The sequence below is a fragment of the Macaca nemestrina genome, chromosome 15 (genome assembly GCF_043159975.1).
Source record: "Macaca nemestrina isolate mMacNem1 chromosome 15, mMacNem.hap1, whole genome shotgun sequence".
Taxonomy (NCBI): domain Eukaryota; kingdom Metazoa; phylum Chordata; class Mammalia; order Primates; family Cercopithecidae; genus Macaca; species Macaca nemestrina.
In genome coordinates, this window is record NC_092139.1 from 49549321 (window position 1) to 49570445 (window position 21125).

The 21125-nt window shown below is 38.0% G+C and overlaps 1 protein-coding gene across 29 annotated transcripts in view; it reads left to right on the forward strand.

Annotated features, from left to right (window-relative positions):
• The window catches only part of LOC105481485 (mono-ADP ribosylhydrolase 2), a 2105812-nt gene that overhangs the window by 1929145 nt on the left and 155542 nt on the right, over positions 1 to 21125 (forward strand). For all 29 annotated transcript variants that reach the window (XM_071080856.1, XM_071080850.1, XM_071080851.1 and 26 more), the window contains one exon: positions 17540 to 17587. In XM_071080856.1, the coding sequence (XP_070936957.1) occupies positions 17540 to 17587 (48 nt within the window). The remainder of the gene's footprint in view (positions 1 to 17539; positions 17588 to 21125) is intronic.

Sequence of the window (21125 nt, forward strand, 5' to 3'; positions counted from 1 at the left end):
ATTAAAAAAAGAAAAGAAAAGATAATTCCCGATCTAGAATGTGTAAGTCGTTTTTTTTAACTAGAGTCTTAGTCCTACTAGAGAACTGAAAGATGTTAACTTTCCTCATAATAACAATAAAGAACATACGGTTTATAATGATATTAAAGAATCTTGTTTAAGCTTGAGACGTATCATGGTAAACCCTCTTCCCCTCCTCCCTTTAGGGAAAACTGACCTTTGTTTTCTGCACTGATTCTCAACTAGGAGCAATTTTGCCCTCCTGGGGACATTCTGAGGCATTTTTGTTTTTCACAACTGAAGGAGGGGAGAGGTTACTGTCCTCTAGTGATTAGAGGCCAGGGATGCTGCTAAGCATTCCACAATGCACAGTATAACACCCTCCACAACTCTCCAACAGATAATTATTCAGCATCAAATGGCGATAGTGCAGAGGTTGAGAGGCTCCGTCTACTAGTACTGTCTCTTACCACTCAGGCCATCGCGGCAGTCTTTGCCTTTGGATTGGGGTTATTTTACAGTGTTTTGACTGCTAATGCTTTACCCATAAGTAACTATCAAGCTGGATTTGGAACATGTACCCTCAGCCTGGCCTCTGGCTTCCTGGATTTATGACCCTCCTAGTCCAGACTTCTGGTTTTGTACCCTCTCCATTCACTCTGTACCCACAGATTTCTATATTTTGACCTTCGTTAGCCACATACACCTGCCACCTAGCCCCTACTCTCCAGGTCCTCCTGGCACCACCCCACTCCTGGTATCATTTATCTATTACTGCTCATGAATCTATAGAAATAACCTCAGAAAATATGATCATTACATAGGTTTTATATATCTAATAGAAGTGTAGAACTAAAGGCTAGTATACAGAGCAGTGAGGAACAAATTCACTTATTATTTTCTTTGTATACCTTAAGCAAGGTTCATTGCTTCTTTGGCTAATACTTTTCATTTTTTTATCATTAGTTTGGTGACCATTGGTTGATAAACTTTCCTTGTGAGCTCACAAAATATGATTGAACTTTAGATACCTTCAATCCCTTATCATTATCTGCATAGTAACTGGTCACAGTGAAATCACCTATGACTGAAAAACCTACCAACTAATCTTTTTTAAATTTGTTTTTCAGAGTCAGGGTCATACTCTGTCACCTAGACTGGAGTGCAGTAGCACAATGGTACTGATCATAGCTCACTGCAGCCTCGAACTCCTGGGGCTCAAGGAATCCTCCTGTTTCAACTTCCTGGGTGGCTGAGACTACAGGCACACCCCCACATGCCCAGCTAATTTTATTTGTTTATTTGTTCTTTAGAAACATGGTCTTACCATGTTGCCCAGGCTTGACTTGAACTCTTGGGCTCAAGTAATTCTCCTGCCTCAGTTTCCCAAGTCTTTGGGATTATAGGTATAAACCACTATGCCCAGCTCTAATCTCTTTAGTTTTTAAACCATAAAAACAATTACATTTGTCAATTTTGTTTCCAGCTTTGAAATTTATATAACATATACACAATACCCATGTCAACTTTACTTAAATGTGATTAACATATATATATAGCAATGCTGGGAAAGCTAATCAGATAGGAAAATCAATTCCAGGATATGCATGTGCTCATCCCAAACCTGACACCTGTTTATAAGAGGAAGATTGTATTTAAGATGAAAAATTCCGTTTATGTTTTCGAAAATAATTTTAAAACTATGTTTAAAAAATTAATAGAAAAAAGGCTAAAACATTCCCAATGTTCTTGATATAAATAGTAAAATAATGAGCTATTTGGGGCCAGTCACAGCGGCTCACGCCTGTAATCCCAGCACTTTGGGAGGCTGAGGCGGGCAGATCATGAGGTCAGGAGATCGAGACCAGCCTGGCTAACATGGTGAAACCTGTCTCTACTAAAGGTACAAAAAATTAGCCGGGTGCGGTGGCAGGCACCTGTAGTCCCAGCTACTCGGGAGGCTGAGGCAGGAGAATGGTGTGAACCTGGGAGGTGGAGCTTGCAGTGAGCCGAGATCGCGCCACTACACTCCAGCCTGGGCAACAGAGGGAGATTCCGTCTCAAAACAAAACAAAACAAAACAAAACAAAAATGAGCTATTTTACCTACTAATATTTGGGGCATCTATCTGGTACAACATAAAATAATAAACCTTATAAAACTGCAAGAAGTTTGAATGCCTTAAAAATGAGCTTGCAAAATAGTAGACATATTACATGAATAACAAGTGTTTTATAGTTAGAACTAGGTAAACTGAATCCCTAGGAATTATAAGTTTATAAATTATAAACTTTACTGGAGATGTTTTTTGGTCTTAAATACAGATTTTCTTTTTGTATTGTATATAACATAAAAGCATATGGATGGTAAAGTAAACCCCTAAGTCAAGTTTGAGAATTATATCTTGGGAACTTCTTGAATATTTAACATATTTCAATGTCTAGCTAACGTGCATACATTTTATTTCTCAACTATTGGCAGACATGTTATTAATTCACTTCACTTGAGTATGTAAACACATTTAGGTTACATGCATTTTACCTTCTTAGATACAGATAGCACTGGGAAAGTCTAGCTTTGCATAATCATGATAAAGAAAATTCCAAACTCATATTTTGATAATAATTTTTAATATCTTAAAGGCATGCCTATAATTTTTAAACAAAACAAATCAAGAAACTTCTCAACCACATTTCACTTATTTTGACCTGCTTATAGTCTTCCAAACATGTAATAAATGTTATTGATATGAATATGTCTTTCATTTATTTTCCCAATCATGAATTTCTGCCATTTATTTCTGTCTAAATTATACACACTCCTGCAACGCAACTTTAGTTGGGTTTTATATTATTATTATTGTCTGACCTTTTTATCTTGGTCTCATCAATGAAAAAATAAGTTTGTGGAGAACAGATACTATTCCTAATATTCCATTGCCCTTTCAGAATCTGGAAAATTTCTAAACATATCGTAGGTGTTTATTAATGTAAATAAAAAGTACCATGAGACTAGACTGAAACTGCTATGGTTGGAATGTGTATCTCCTCCAAAACTCATGTTGAAATTTAATTGCCATTGTAACAGTTTTAAGAGGTAAGACCTTCAAGAGTGATAGGCCATGACAGCTCTAGCCTCATGGGAGGGACTGGTGTCATTATAAAAGGGTGAGTTCAGCCTCTTGCCCTTTGCCTTCCACTTTGTGATGTCTTCCACCATGTGATGATGTAGCAGAAAGACCTTCACCAGATGCCAGCACTTTGATATTTGGCTCCTCGGTCTCCAAAAGTGTGAGCCAATACATTTCTGTTCATTATATATTACCTAGTCTGGGGTAGTCTGTAGCAGCACAAAACAGATTAAGACAGAGAGAATATTTAACCATAGTTTCAGGTAAAAAGTCGGTTCTTCCTAGAAACTCTAAGTATTGTTAACACAGCTAGACAAGGGTATAGCACTGCTTTTTACGTATTTATCAAAATTTTCAAAACTTGGCTGGGCACAGTGGTTCACGCCTGTAATCCCAGCACTTTGGGATGCCGAGGTAGGTGGATCATAAGGTCAGGAGTTTGAGACTAGCCTGGCAATATGGTGAAACCCAGTCTCTACTAAAAATACAAAAACTGGCTAGGCGTGGTGGCGGGCGTCTGTAGTCCCAGCTACTTGGGATGCTGAGGCAGAATTGCTTGAACCCGAGAGGTGGAGGTTGCAGTGAGCCAAGATAACACTATTGCACTCCAGTCTGGGTGACAGAACAAGACTCCATCTCAAAAATAAATAAATAAATAATAAATAAAAATGAAAAATTAACATTTAAAATTCTCAAAAATTAAAAATTACTTCTCTGATAAATGGGCACAATACTTTAAAATTTTACCCAGGCAGTATTTAAAATTTTTCCTGAATTTCACTTTTAAAAGTCTTAGATCTTTAAAAGCAAACAAGAGAAAGTACTCACATTATGTATTCTGCTTCCTCCCTTTACACTGATTTTATAAATTTATCTCATCCATTATCATTCATTCTCTATCAGTTGCCACATATTTATTATATGCCTACTATGTTCCCAAGACTGCTACATTTAAGATATTATTCTTATAATAGTCCTGAAGGGCACATGTCATGTAGAACAGTTGGAAAACAATATTAGCAAATAATCAAGTATAACACTGATACGGTCATAGCACCCAGGAATTCAGAGGCAAATGTGTATGAGGACCAGATTGATTGGGACAGTTTTCATGAAGAATGTGGCACTTCCAGTGATCTTTAAGGAACGAACAAGGGTAGAGAAGTTCATGTTTGGTGTTGGGTAAGCAACATAGAGGGAGAATGGCAGTTCAGATTGGAAAAATTGTGAAGTAAAGTATGATGCTTATATCTAATTTGTGAAGCCCTGACTGAGAAATTTTGACACTCTTGCTAATGTATTATGCGATTGGGCTTAAGAGTAAGTCCTTGAATGCGAAATAGGATAGATTCCATATTTAAGAAGGATTAACTCAGTTTATGACTTAAGAGACTGCCCTTTCAACAACACCCATGCCATGGATTCATCACCTTCTTTTATTGAAATAGTAGTGGACAAAGGCTAAAGAAAAGTCAGTAAATTGGCCAAAGTCACATAGTTGGGTATGTCTGAGCTCAAACCCTTTCCACTGTGTAATGCTTCTTCCCTTAGCAATCCTGAAAATATGGACAATTGTTTGAAGCTACTTGTCTGCTAAAAAAGCCACATATTATCCATTTGCATTAGTAGGACTAGAGCTCCTGAAAAGCTAGAATTCCTCCAATCATATGGCATATCCACATGTCCTCTTTCCTTCCTCTTCTCTTCTCCTCTCTGGTCATCAGTTTTCCAAGAATAATAATGAAGCACATGGTGTCATGAGCTGTGAAGGTCTTTTTTCCTCTTGCTATGTCAGAATAATGATTGGAAGATAGAAGCTTAAAGAGAGGGGTGGTGAATTTCTGAGAAAGGTAGCAATTGTCTAACAATGAGGTCAACAGAGACAAAAGCATCTATGGTAAAGGGGAGGAAGTGCTAGGTTTGTTATTGTAAGAAATGGTCTCTAATCTTGTCACAACCACCTTAACACTGTGTGGCTTTGTGCATGCTGTTTAACCTTTTTCTGCTTCAGTTTTGTCATGTGCAAACATACTAATGTACCAATTCCAAATATAAGGAATAGTAATATAAATGAAAATCTACTAGATATGTACACCAAGCATCATACATTTTTTAATATCCATGTTTATTTCTTGTTACAATTTTAAAAGTAAGTAGTTCAACTTTTGTGATCATCTTTGAAAAATATGTAAAACTTCTTATCACAAAAGTAAGACAGGTTTATAGTGAAAAACAGATAAGCAAAAAGAAAAAAATACAAACTATTTTCTGTCCTGTAATCTGGAGATGAATTACAAATTGTTGCCTATCCTTCTGATCTTTAGAAATGGAAAATGCAAACAGCGAGAAATTAGTCTTATAACTTGCTGTATATCATTTAACATAAATCATGAACATATTTTTCATGTCATTATGACTTCTTCCATAACTTAATTTTAATAGACCCAAGGTTTACTCAAAACCATACTATAGAACTTAGGAATCATTTCTGTAAATTATTTCTCTATTTGCTTATAAATAATAATTTTAAAAAATCATCTTTGTAGTTAAATATTGGCATCATCCTCATTTTTTAAAATACCTTTCTAAAAGTGGAATCACTTTTTCAAAATATGTGCAAAACCAAGACACTTTTGCTAGTAATTGTCAAATTGTTCACTGTATTTGCAGCACTACAGTTGAGTGTCATGTACTATATACAACTTACAAGGATTACCATTCACAGGGACAGAAATATAAATGCCCGAGCCTAGCATTAAGCAACCTGAGTTTACATTCCCATAAGTGGTATATGAGAGTTTATTTTTTTCCTACCCTTCTCAGTGGGTTACATCTTACTGTTTTGATGTTAGCACTTTTATACATGATAAAAAAGTTATTAATGTGTAACAACATTCATTTATTTTATTACTAATATAATTTAACATTTTTCCAGTTATTTATCTAAATTTCTTATACAAAATTGCTGATCGTAACCCTTGTACATTTTTATTTCATCTTTTTCTTATTGATTTATAAGAACTCTTTGTATATTAAGGTTACTAATCTTTCAAATATATGTTGCAAGTGGTTTCCAAGTTTGTCATTTGTCTTTGTGATATTCTTTTATAACCAAAACAGTGAGAAAAGGTAGAAAGACAGGATTTTAAAATATATAAAAAAGAAAGAAGGAAGGAAGGAGAAAAGGGAAAATGAAAGGATGAAAAATCTGAAGGTTTAAAAATAGAAAGAAAAGAAGAAACCCTTTTTAATGAAAGAATGGGGTTAAACCAAAAACTCAAAAATGACCTTGATTTTAAGCCTATGGACTTCACCTCACAGAAAAACATTTTATTTCTAATTAGATTATTTTTAGTTCTCCTCTTCAGACATTTATTTATTTATTTATTACACTTTTAAGTTCTAGGGTACATGGGCACAATGTGCAGTTTTGTTGCATAGGTATACATGTGCCATGTTGGCTTGCTGCACCCATCATTTACCTTAGGTATTTCTCCTAACGCTATTCCTCCCCCAGACCCCCACCCCCCAACAGGCCCTGGTGTGTGATGTTCCCCTCCCTGTGTCCATGTGTTCTCCTTGTTCAACTCCCACTTATGAGTGAGAACATGCGGTGTTTGGTTTTCTGTCCTTGTGATATTTTGCTGAGAATGATGGTTTTCAGCTTCATCCATGTCACTGCAAAGGACATGAACTCATCCTTTTTTATGGCTGCATAGTATTCCATGGTGTATATGTGCCACATTTTCTTAATCCAGTCTGTCATTGATGGACATTTGGGTTGGTTCCAAGTCTTTGACATTGTGAATAGTGCTGCAATAAACATATGTGTGCATATGTCTTTATAGTAGCATGATTTATAATCCTTTGGGTATATACCCAGTAATGGGATCGCTGGGTCAAATGTTATTTCTAGTTCTAGATCCTTGGGGAATCGCCACACTGCCTTCTACATTGGTTGAACTAATTTACACTCCCACCAACAGTGTAAAAGCGTTGCTATTTCTCCACATCTTCTCCACCTTCTGTTGTTTCCTGACATTTTAATGATTGCCATTCTAACTGGCATGAGATGGTATCTCATTGTGGTTTTGATTTGCATTTCTCTGATGACCAGCGATGATGAGCATTTTTAAATATGTTTCAGACACTTTTTATACAAAGCAATCTGCTTCCTGATTTACCAAATGTAGCAGGCAGAAAAATGTCCCCCACAAAGATGTCTACAGTCTAAACCCCAGACCCTGTGAATATGTTAGGTGGCATTGCAAAGGGAAAAATAAGGTTGCTGGTGGAGTTAGGGTTGCAGTTAGCAGACCACAAAATAGGAATGTTATTTTGGATTGATTATAAGATTGGGGTCAAAGTCATCATGAGAGTTCTTAAAATTGAAAGAGGAAAGCAGAAGAGGGAAGCCAGAAGGAGCTGTGACTGTGGAAGAATGTTCAGAGAGATGCACCATTGCTGGCTTTGAAGATGGAGGAAGAGGGCCATGAGCTAAGGAACGTGGGCATCTGTAGAAGCTGGAAAAGCTAGGAAACAGATTCTTTCCTGGAACCCCCAGAGAGGAAAGCAGCCTAGATGATATGTTGATTTTAGTCTAGTTCAACCCATGTGGGACTTCCAACCTTCAGAATTGTAAGATAATAAGTTTGTGTTGTTAGTAGAAATATGTTACAAAGGTAATAGAAAACTAATATATGAATACCATCTATGAATAAGTAAAAGAAACACAAGAAAAACTTCTTACCCAGTCTGAATTGTACATTTTTTCCCCAAATGATACATTCAATGTAGAGAACAACTAGAGTAAAAGAATTCAGTATTTTCTTTAATTAAGAATGTTTACAAGTACATGGCACATTTGTGTACTTTTAATGTGCAGATCACATTGATGTTTAGAATTCTACAAGACATGCTCTCTATAAAGTAACATAAATGGGTTAACGGCCTTCTTAGGAAATAGGTGCTAACCATTTCCACTTGATGGGCCTCAAAAGTTACAAACACATTTTGCCTTCAATGAAAATCCAGTGAAGTGTTGCTGTAACCAAGCAACCTGAATGCAGGAACAAGCAGCCGGCATAGACAGAAAGCAATCTGTCCCTTCCAACGGAGGGGAGTGTGCAGTGAGTGTAGCAAATGCTGATAAACAGCAGAACAAATGAAGACCTGGGAACATGAGCCTTGACTAAGCAGAGTTTGATCTCATTAGGAAGTTCTGGTAAAACAGTCACAACTAAATGCTAGTTGGAGAAGGGAGGGAGGATGTTGTAGTCATCTTTATAGAGACCCCTGCAGGGTGCTTTTGAAAGACCTGTCAAACATTCTGGGTAGACTGGTTTTGGTTCTTTAGTTGAAAACACTGAGGCAAATGCAGGGAGGAAGAAGTCTTTGAGGAATAATATATAAATAAAATAATTCTTAAGAAGGCACAGAAATAAGAATAAAGACAAAAATAAACAATGGGGAAACTAAAATTTCTGTAACCTATATTCCACTTTAGGTATGGACCTGACTTTTATTGTCAGCCACATGTCTTTCGAAGAGTTGTCTGTCTCCCTCACTTGCTGGTCATTCCATAATCCACAGCAATCATATGACTATCTCTACCTTCCTACTGCAACCATCCTTGTTGAGGTTATTAGAACCTTTTTGATGGCTTGAGCGTGGGAACTGAAACCATTGCATATTTGATCACATGACTCCACATGACCCTTTAAAGCCCTTCTCACCTTGGACTGGGCACTCTTTATCCTGGCGACTGCTCTGCCATCTTGTCTTCCTGACCGTCATCTGTGTCCGGCCCGGCCCTCTCTGGTATACTTGCTTGCACACGTCCGTCTCCAGCTGGGAGTCTCTCAGGCGTCTTCAATTGAACACATCCAAAATTATATTCAGAATCTGTTTCTCCACTCCTCAATCCTCCTCTTCCTAAATCTCATATCTCAATAACTGATGCTATCATGTGCCCAGTTGGGCAAGCCAGAAGCAGCAGCACCAGGCAGTTTTCTAACCAGTGCCTTTTATTTATTGTTTGATTTATAAAGTAGATTTGAGTGCTCATTTTGGCCAAGGATCCGTTGAAGGAAAAAAAAAATTTCCTTTTTTTAAAAAAAATTTCTCCTGGCTTTATCAATCACCTTCAGAAAGTAGATTTAGCAATTTGTTAGATTCAGTGAGTCCAAGTATTCAACTTAATGGCAGGAGTCCTACTCAGGGAGGACTCTCCCTTATCAGTCATTCTTTGCCTGAAGTTTTTGCTTTGTCAAATCCTACAAGAAGCCATGAGGATAATGACCTCTTCCCTACTACACAGAGGCCCAAAACAAAGCTTTATTTTTGCTAATAATATTTCTTTTCTCTGCAAATCCAAATTGTTCCTAGAAGCTTTTGGTAATGAAATATTAAAAAGATGAAGAGTGCACAAGAAGCCTGTGGTAAGAAATTAAGCTCTAAGGGAGAGAACTTAGAAGCATGTGAAATAAAACCACAGCAGGATTATCGTAGTTGTTCTCCTTGGCAGACCTGCCCATATGTATGAATGTTGCTGAAAATTTGACAAGCGAATTTTATGACCTATTTCAGGTGTCTGTCCATTTTTTTCCCTTGGGAGTGAAGAGGATGCCTTAATAGCTCATAAGGGTAACATCCCCTTCATAACACCCTCCTTTTCTCATGCCATGCACAGACCTCCTTGAGTCTAGTCCCCATTCTTGCTCACGTCTCCTAGTCAATCTAGGAATCCTGGCCATGGACCATGATAATCTTGCCACTCAGCTGCACAGTAGCTGAGTGACTTCAAGCACATAAGAAAGCATACAATATCTCATGAAAAGCATAACTGTTCCTCAAACCCAGCAACCATATGGCTTGGGCACCTCTTACCACATTAGTGTTAGTGAGACATCACAAGTTAGTTCAGTTGAAATATCAAAAAAAAAAAAAAAAAAAGGACATCTACTTTTTTGAAAGATTCTTCTTCAGCTCACCAATACTGGTGCTTTGGATGAGTGGCTCTCAAACTTCAATGTGCATGAGTGTCACCGGGAGGGTCCTTTCCCCGGAGCTTTGGATGCAGTAGATCTTGAGTGGGACATGAGAATTTGCATTTCTAACAAGTGTCCAGATGATAGTGTTGCTGCTGGTCCAGAGAGTACACTTTGAAAACTACCTTAAATAACGTTCTATGGCGTTTTCTTTGCTTGTTTTTGTTTATTTCACTTCCCCAAAAGACTGTATTAATTGTGGTGACTCTAGGTAATGGAGTAAGACAAACCTGAAGTCATTCCAAAACCCATAGCATACTTCATTTTCCAAAGAAGTGTGGACTATTTGCTGTTGGGAAATGACAGTTACCTGCTCGGAAGACAAGTATAATGATTAAGACAAAAATCATTCACCTTAACTCTGTCTCCAATAAAAGACAGTGAAATCAGTGTTATAGAGCTCAAAGTAGGTTAGACATTTCCTTATGAAGGGGATTCTGAAGTATATAAAGCTAGTTTTTACCCAAAACTGGTTATTCATGAGAAACTAGTTGGTTTTCACATATATATTGTGATCAAAATAAAAACTTCGGTCATACTCATGTGTTTGTGTAGAATGCAACGGGGTAATCTGACACAGGGTGATGCAGTGAGTAAAAACAGCACTTATTATGAAATTAACATCAAAGAGGTCCCATAAGATGAAATGGAGCGTTAGCCTCTGTATGGTCTGTGCCTAGGAAGGAAAGGGGATTTTCTGGAACTGGCATTTCTGAACACACAGAACAATGCCTTCGGATGGAATGCTCTCTATTTTGAAATAGTATTCCTATCACTTTGGTAGAAACCTTTTATTTCATTTTTGTCCTCTAACAAAGAAGTGTGATGCTTGGAGAACTGTTTAAAAGGGCTGCAACTCTGTGCCCACGCTTCATCAGTCTCCTAACTACTTTCAAACTTTGAGTGGCATGACTCCCTACTTCCATAGGCTATCATCTTTTTAAAATATTTTTCTGTTGTTGTTCCAGTTTTGTTAGAAAAGTTCTTGCTAGCAATTTGTTGCACAAATATGACTCAAGCAAGCACATTATAGAGAATAATGTTGAACTAAAGTGGATTTCATTAATATGTAATGGCACATTAGGTGCTTTGTAGAGCAAAAGGACTCTATGCTTGATTTTAATACAAATAATTCCAAAATATTAAGGCATGTGCTTTATAATGTTCAGTAAATTTCTCTCATTAAATGTTATCTTTCAAAAGATGGTGTGTCACTCCTCTGCTTAAAGTTGTTTAATCACTCTGTACTCTAAATAAAGTTTGAATGCTTCAACCTTGTATATTTGTCAGGTTTTTGCAGAGAAAATGAACATATATTAAAATACATGGAAAGAGGTTTATCATAGCGAATGACCCATATGATTATGAAGGTGGATAAATCCCAAGATCTGCAGTTGGCAAGTGTAAGACCCGGGAGGGCTCATGGCATAGTTTCAGTCTGAGTCCAAAGATCTGAGAACCAGTGAAACCAACCATGTGGTTGTAGTCTGAATGCTGGCCGGCTTCAGACACAAGAAGAATTAATGTTTCAGTTTGAATCTGAAGGCAGGAAAAAAAAAAACTCAATGTCCAACTACTAGAAAGGCAGTGAGGCAGGAGGAGTTCCCTCTTACTCTCCAGGGGTCAGCCTTTGTGTTCTAGTCAGACCTTCAACTGATTGGATGAGGCTCACTCACATCAGGGAGGGCAATCTGCTCAGTACCCATTCAAATTTTAATCTCATTCAGAAACACTCACAGACACACTCAGAATAATGTTTGACCAAATGTTTGAGCACTCTGGACCAGTCACCTTGACACATAAAATTAATTGTCACTCCTGGTATGGAAGGCCTGTATTATCTAGCCAGAACAGATCGGGTTAATTGCAATTTCTCAGATAACTCTTCCTTTGGTCATTCATAGCTAGTTTTATCTCCTTAAAAACATCTTGATGGTTCACATCCACATATTTTCACAGATGTTTTTCCCTCTGCTCGAGTGTGATTACCCTTGTCTTTGTTTGAGTTCCCCAAGAAGCTGATCCTGAAACAAGGACTGAAGTAGAAGTATTTTGGGGTAGTGGGGGTGTGGTGGGAAGATGATCCCAGGAAACACCAGTAGGGAAGTGGGGAAGTGAGACAAGCAAGAGCAGGAGGCAATGAGGTGAAGCTGTAAGCCAGTTACCATGGGACAACTGGGGCTCAATCCCAGTAGGAGTGGGGAGACTCAGGGAGATAGTACAGAACATGCTTTGAATTAGGCCACTTGGAAGGCAAGGGAGCTGGGGTTCTTATATGCAAATTGTCCATCATTTGAGAAAGGCTCAACCCTAAAGGGTGTTAATTCTCTGGTATTACTTGAATGGGATTCAGCAACCAGAGAGAGTCCCCAGGCAAAGAAACCCAAGAGCTGGTGGCTCAAAGGCAGGCTGCCACGCACTGAGTTGTCAAGGAACAAGGAGGTATAGGCAGTACATCCACATCTGGGCATCTACTGTAGCCTTTCTTTTTCGCTACATAACTTTAACTCACCCTTTAAGACTCAGCTGAAGCCTAGCCTCTTCTGGAGTGCCTTCATAGAACTTCCCTCTGACTTAGCTGGCTCTTGTATATTTCCCAATACAACTTCCGTGTAACTACATCAGATAATCTGTTACCTTCTTCTGTAGTTTTGCTTTTCTATATCATCCACTTTGTGAGCTCCTTGAGGGAAAAGATTGTTGACCTGTATCTTCATAATGGCTGCACAAGGTAGAGCTCAAGAGATGGTTATTTAACTAGCAAAAATAGTTATAAGAATGACATCATAAGGTAATCACTCAGTGGGTTCTTCTTGCCCACTGCACAGATACAACTAATTTAGTGAGACAGCAGTATTGCAGTAGAGAAAGAGTTTAATTAATGCAGGGCTAGCCAAGCAGAGGACAGAAGTTTATTAGTCAAATCAGTCTCCCAAAAAGCTTGGAGGCTAGGAGTTTTTTGGACAATTTAACAGGCAGGGGTCTAGGGAATGGGTGCTGCTGATTGGTTGGGAATGAAATCATAGGAGTGTAGAAAACTGTCCTCATGCACTGAGCCTCTGGATAGGGTCCTCAGGACCAGTTGAGTCACGAGTCAAAGGTCCCGGTGGAGTCAGTCAGTTGCCAGAATGCAAAAATCTGAAAAACATCTCAAAAGGCCAACCTTAGGTTCTAGAATAGTGATGTTATCTATTAGAGCAATTGTAGAGGTTACATATCTTGGGACCTCTGGAACAATGGCTGGTTATTGTTTAACTCTGCCTACATCCTAGTAGAATTCAGGCTTCTCTCATAATCGTGACCTTGGGGTCTTTCATTAGTTTTACAAAGGCAGCTTCAGTCCCCAAACAAGGAAGGGATACTTTTGAGAAGGGTTATTATCATTCTTGCTTTTAGGTTAAACTATATACTAAATTCCTTCCAAAGTTAGCTTGGGCTATACCCAGAAACGAACAAGAACAGCTTGTGAGGGTAGAAGCAAGATGGAGTCTGCTGTGTTAGATTTCTTTCATTGTCATACTTTTTCTATGTCAGATTTCTCTCGTTGTCACAATTTTTGAAAAGGTGGTCTCAATAATAGCAATAATCAGTATTTATTGAATGCTCATTGTATGTGAGCACTTGACATATAATCCTAACCCTAAGAAGTTGATAATTTTATTATCCCTATTTTTCAGATGAAGAAACTGACATATAGGTTTTTATGTTATTTGGGGGCCAAAAGATAACTTCCCCTTTGCCCTCTGAAAGTTCACTAAAAATAAACTGACAAAAGGCAGGTTAATAGCAGAAAAGGCATACAAAATTATTTTAACATGCACAAGCATGGGGAAATCACATGAGAATGATTATCCACTAGCTAAATTGGGCACAGAAGCTTATATATTCTTCTTCATAGGGGAGTGGATAGATGGGGAAAGTAGACAATTTTTTGAAGAGCAATAAATGATTATTAGGGAGAACGAATGGACCCAGGAGACAGAAATTAACTTGTAAATTATTCTCTTTGGAATTTGAATGAGCCCAAGAGGCAGGCATTATCTTGTAAAAAACATCTGTCCAGGTGTGGTTACATTCTCAGCTTTCTTTTCTGCAATAGATAATGAAATTTCAGGGAGAGGTTGGAAGGCAATTGTGTTCCTTTTTGGGGGCTACTGTTTGTAGATAGATAAGGAAACTGTGGAGAAAATCTTCACCCTGTGCTTTGGGAGAGACAAGGGATTGAGAGATGGTAGTGAGGGGAAGGTCCCTTATATTTCAGGGTATTCTGGTATTCTTCTTACCCAAGATTTGCATAGTTATATGTTTTTTGTCCTGGAAGTAAACTGACCCAGTCTGAGTCCAGACTCTGAACAGACACTTAACCACTGTATGACTAAATCAGTGCATGAGTGAAACGAATGAATGAATAGTAACCCCAAGCCTGATCCTTCCACACACGGGAGTCATTCTGGGATGATGTTATCGGGACAGTCTATATAGTTCAAATATTCGCTTCAATGTCATGTTCTACGTACAGGAAGACTTCCAAGTAGCTTAACTAGAAGCATCAATCCTTCCTCTGGCACCTTTTTAGTAGCACTGACTACCATATGTTGGAATGTATTTGCATGTCTTAGTTTCTTTACTACTGATAAGATTATTAAAAAAAAAAAAAACTGCTTAAGTTTCTATTCATCTTGGAGTTTTCTACAGCCCCAAACATAAAGCCTTATACACAATAGGCTAACCAATGAGTGTTTGCCAGGTGAATAATGGAAACTTAAGTGACAAGCAAAGGGATCTTTGACTCTTCCTTTATTTTCCCCCAGAAACTGTAGAGACTCTTTTTTATCTCTCTTTCTCAGATTCTGAAGAGTCTGTGGTCATACAGATTTTAGATGGCTCTGTAAAATAAAATTATATTTAAAGATATTAAGTTCAGGGAGGAATCTACGAAGTTTACTTTGTAACATTTTGGTAATCATTTGGTTAGAAAACTGTATTTCTAAGAAACTGGTATTCTTCCTTCCAAAACTGCATTCATAGAATGAATTTTAAAAATTATGTAGAAAATCACCAATGTTTCTAAAATATTTCCATGGTAAAAAAAATTACTTCTTTAAAAGTTAACTATAGTTATCAAGAATTGCCTTTCTAAAACCTCAAATGAAAAGCATTTTCTCTTTCCACTGAATAATAAATCTCTAATCATCATTGATAATCAATTCTTAGAAGAGGGCCATACCAAGTAAATTTGGCTGGGATGACCAAATTACAAAGCACATATGTCGGAGCAAGTTGCAAATCTTCACTGACTTCCCATTATTTACAAAGGATGATATAGCTAATATGTATAAAACACATAGAAAATAATATAAATTTAATTCAGTGGACATTTCTTTATTGATTATGGTATATAAAATGAATGGCATTAAGTGCCAGGGAATATACAGGAACACAAGACCTGGTCTCCATCTTTGCAGAATTTATGATCTGGAGATGGATATTTGAAAAAGAGATAAATTAACATGTAGACTGTGTGATTTTATTATAATAACAGATAACATTTAGCACTTAACTATGTTTCAGTAATTGTCCTAGTACTTTACATGGCATGATCTCATTTAATCCTTACGAAAGCTCTATGTAGTAGGTATAATTATTATTATCCCACTACATAGCTGATGAACCTGAAGCTCAGGAAGATTCAGGTAACTTCTGCAAGACCACATGCCCAGGGGATGGATGGGTGGAGGAGCCAGGATGCAAACCTAAGCCCATGTGTATTTAAAGTCCATACCAAGAAGGCAGTAAAAATAAGGTACATCAAAGAGCACATGATTCATTCAAACTTGGGGAAATCAGACGCTGTGGCACCTAAGCTTGCGCTTGAAGGATGAAGGTGAATAGAGAGGGAGAAGGGCATTGCTAGCAGGATCAAGGCAGGTAGAGGAAGCTGAGGGGGACCTTGAGAGAACAGAGAAGAGTTAAGTGTTGCCATCTATGTAGGTGGTAGCATGCGTGTAACAGAGGAGGTGAAACTGAGAAAAGTGTTTGGAACCAGGTATCATTGGCCTTGAGCGTTACAGGAAGAGTCTAGACTTTTCTCATTAGGCAGAGGGCAGTCACTGAACCGTTGTGAACCAGATCAGAGCTGTATTTTAAGATTGATTTGGCAGTCACGTGTAAAAGGAGTGAGATCCAGGAGAGGGAAAAAGAGAGGAGCAGTTAGGAAACTGCTAAAATAGCTAAGGCAAATGGCACTGGGAGTCTGAATTTGTACTGCAATAATGTGAGGAGAGAGGACCAAACATAGAAACAGGAGAAGATTTGGCGCTAGCTGATATTTTAGTCCATTTGGGCTGCTGTAACAAAATATCATAGACTCAGTGGCTTATAAACAACAGAAATTTATTTCTGACAGTTCTGGAGGCTGGAAGTCCAAGATCAAGGTGCTGGCAGATTCGGTGTCTGGTGAGGACCCTCTTCCCCGTAGAGAGGCGTCTTCTCCCTGTGTCTGCACATGGAGGGAGGGGTGAGAGGTCTCTCTTAGGTCTCTTTTATAAAGACATTAATCCCATCCACAAAGGTTCTTTCCTTATGATCTAATCACCTTCCAAAGGCCTCACCTTCTAATCACCATCACCTTGGAGGTTAAGATTAAGCATATGAATTATTGGGGACACAGATATTCAGAACATGCCACTGGAGGTAGGGAGCATAAGGAGAGAGATGACAGTGTTTCAGAAGTTCAAAAGAGCAAGCATGTCATCTGTAGTGCAGAGGAATCACATGACCTTTTCCAGTTAAAAGGGGTTATATTGGGAGATAAGGGGAGCTAAATAGGAATGGTGCAACTGGTGGGACACTTGAAAGCACATGAGTGAAGGTTGGGATTTCCAAATGCAGCAAAGCAACACTTTTCATAGTGCGGTGCAGGGATTTGACACATGTCGGTCTATGACCAAATAATGATGTCCATACTTCTCAGATACTTGAAGTGAGCATGCAGACCTTTAACAAAGGTAGAGTATGTGGCATTTAAAGTCTGTGATTTTTAATTGTGAGCAATTGAAATGACTGAAGTGACCATATATAATTTGTATAAGTAAAACAAATGATTGCATATATAGTTTGTTATAAATATAACAATTTTAAAAAGGAAATGTAAACTCTAGGTTTTAAATTGTGCATTAATGTGTATACTGTCTTCTTAACTCAGCATGATAATAAGACAAGAGAAATGCATGCTTTAACAGTCTCTTTTCTACTGATCTGTTATCCTTTTCTTTGAGAGTTTTAATTAATCCATCTAGAACATTCTTGTGTTTCCCACTTTCATATGAATATTTCTTTATTTTTTCCTATTTTTTAACAGACGATAATAATGAAGAAGAAGAGGATGTCGAAATGAAAGAAGATTCAGGTATTAAATTCATTCTTTTATTATTAGGGGGTAAGTAGGGGTCATTTTGTTGTTTATGTACACTTCATATTTTTTCAAAGAAAGACAAAATAAGATTAATAAAATAGAAATATATGCTCAGTGTTATAAAATTTAAAAGTAGTTGTGCTAACACTTAAGGTTAATGCAGTTACTGTATTTAAGGAATAAATTTGACCTTGAGTTTCCTGACAGTCAAGGTAAAAATGGAACATGATGTTGTACTTAATAGAGTTATATAACAAATCGCCCCCAAAACTTAGAGTAAGCTGAAAACAACCACTTCTTATGCTCATGAGCACAGCAGAGATAACTTAATCATTCTGTTCACAAGGTGTAGGGCTCAGCAGGAAGATTCAACAGCTGGGAGCTGGGACCATCTGAAGGTTCACTCACTTGTCTGGCTAGTGATTGATCTCAACTGTCAGCTAAAATATTAGCTGGGACAACTTCCTAAAACACTTGTTCATGACCACTTTATGTGGCCTGGGCTTCCTCAAAGCATGGCAGCCAGCTTCCAAAATGAGTTTCTCCTGGAAAAGGGAGACACTGTATTCTCAGGCTTAGACATTCCATTGCATCACTCCATGTAATTCTAATTCTTTGGAATAGTCATGAGCCTGCCAAAATTCAAGAGGAAATGAAAATGGACTCAATCTCTTGTGGGGAGTGGTTCTATAGAGCATGTAAGACCTAAAATATTGTTGTGGCCATCTTTGGAAAATACACTTTCCACATATTATATTTTGTTCTCATTATCAGAATTAAGATGCATGCCAACCCCTCAACAAAGCCCATTTGTTATGAGGAAAATCTAGTGGTTAAATGCACAGGTTATAGCCTAAGGTAGCCATTCAATGTGTCTTTGATAATGAATGCATGAATCAATAGACCTGAATTCAATTCTAGCTCTATCAATTATTGACCTTAGGCAAGTGTTATTTTCTATAAGCCTCAGTTTACAATTCTGGGGGCAATAATTCTTACCGTATAGTTTTGTTTGGGGGATTAAATCAGATAACATACCTAAAGTTTCATACAGTGCTTGGACCATAGTAAAGATTCAGTAAATTATTGCTTTTTTCTTTCTCATTCTAACAGATATTAGAAGGATATAGAGCTTAATTCTATCATTAAAAGCTCCTTGTTCCTCATTTTGGCAGTCACAGTGTTCTGACTGTGAAAGAGGTATCTCAGAGGCCCTAATTTTGTGTTACTTCTCATTTGATGCCAGAATTCCCTACAAATCACTGACAGGCTCAGTCTGGGCAGCTCCATCAGCAGGGAGCTCTTTAAATTCTGATGCATTTGATCTCACTACATGAGGTTTGATTGGGGTGGTCCTTCTCTATGTTAAGTTATATCTCTCTCCCTCCCCGGACTGCCCAATATCTTCAAGAGGAAATAACACCAGTTTCTTTTCTTCATAAAATTTCATTGGAACAAGGATTATAGCTTCTATCTACTCTTCTCCAGTCCAAACATGTCTGATTCCTAAAGTTCCCTTGGACTTCCAAATGCAATGGATTCAGAAGGTATGAGAAGTAGAAGCAGAATCTGAAAGTCAGGAGTAGGAATAAAGGAGATAGAAGAGGAACTGTAGCAGTGGCTGTTGGTGCCCTACTTATGCCTCCTTGGTGCTTGCTTTATTTTACAGCACCAATAGCTTTCCAAGGAAAGTCCTTATGACTGTCTGCTGAGTGCTTTGCTCTCGTCCTGGCAGCAAACTCAAAGCACAAGAGAGTTAATTTCTCTGGAGCAGCCCTCAACCAATAATAGATAAGAGTTGGTTGATTAATACCCACATCTGACGCATGTTCTGTTCCAATGCTGTCTAGTAGAAACACAATGTGAGCCTCAAATGTGAGCCTCATGTATAATTTTGAACAAAGTGAAAGGAAGAACGTAAAACTAACTTTAACAATATTTTGTATAACACAATAATCCAAAATATTATCCTTTCAATGTATAATCAATATAAAAATAGTCAGATATTTTACATTCTTTTTTTTTCATACTAAGACTTTGAAATTGGTATGTGTTTTACATACACATCTGAATTCAAACTAGCCACATTTCAACTACTTGTTGGCCATATGTGGCTAGTGGCTACAGTATTGGACAATATTGTTCAGAGGTCCCCAGTAGAACTGAGTCTTGGTTGCCCACAGTGGAATGTACTCATGAACACACCCAGTATTGTCTGCTTTCCTTTTCCTGTCTTTCTTCCCTATTCCTCTTGTGACACTTGCTAAAATCATCTCTCAAATTAACTGCTTAAAACTCAAACCCTTCTATGTTTGCTTCGGAGAGAATATGACCTAAGACAAGGACTTGGCTTGCCTTTTATAAAACATAGAGCTCAAGGTAAAATTTAAATTAAAATTTCAATTCCTATATCCATGTAGAATGTCTTATTGTAAAAAAGAGCCATATGTTTAAAAAAGACTTTAAATTGTCACTCTGTCTTGAATTAACTTTCATGAATTTAATCTTGCCGTTCTCATTTATCTTGCTCACATGAAATGTCCTTGGAGTATCTTTTAGCTACGAGGGATACTGCCCTTTCAAGCACCCAGTATAAGGGCCTTGTCTTGCCATGGATCATTTGCCTAAGTGCTATAAGTACACATTTCTAAACAGAGAGAGTTGGCTTCTCAATGAGATTTAGATAGCTATCCAAACCACTGAATGATTTTAAGGAAATCGTTATTAATGCTAATGGAGAGTCCACAAGTTTGGAGTCAGCGTTTGAGGTTTGGCGGCATTAATTGGATCATCATTTCTGATTTTAGTTCCACCAGGTTTCCTGGGAGTTTGGTCTCCAGCAGCTACATGCAGCTGTTCAAGTCATATTCAATGGCCCAAGGATGCTAAGCCACTCGGGCAGAATGGGCTTGGGAGCTACTCCCAATTTCCTGATACCTGAGTGCTGAAATCATGGAGGATTTTTGTGCTGAATGGTTCCAGCTGGCCTCACCAGACATTGGTGTGCATGATGGCTTCACTCAGATCTCACACTTAAGCATGTCAGTCTCGAAGATGAGTCTGAACCAGTCTCCCAAGGCCTTTAACTGCTGTCTTTCCCCTGCCCTGCATCAGTTCTCCTTCTCATTCAAATAGAAAAGCTGGAGGGATTTTTACAAATGCAACTGACACTAATGAAGGGCTACTTGAGTGAATCAACTGGCCAAGACATGCTAGTGAATGATAGTGAATAACAACTTGAATACCTAAACCCACTGGGGTGCTTGTAAATGAACTCTCTGGGTAAGGACAGCCCCAGTGTGAAGAGTTTGCAGATTTCTATGGTATAAACACAAATACCATGATCTTTTTCAAGCTTCCAAAGCATGAGGTCAATGAATAGGAGAGCTGGGGAGAGATGGTACAATTAGCTGGTGTGAGCTGGCTCAAGTCAGCCACAGCACAGCTCTGCTGAGCCAGAGTTTAATTGGGCATGTACTTTGTGCCAATAACGTGACATGCATGAACTCATTTAATACACACAGCAATTCTA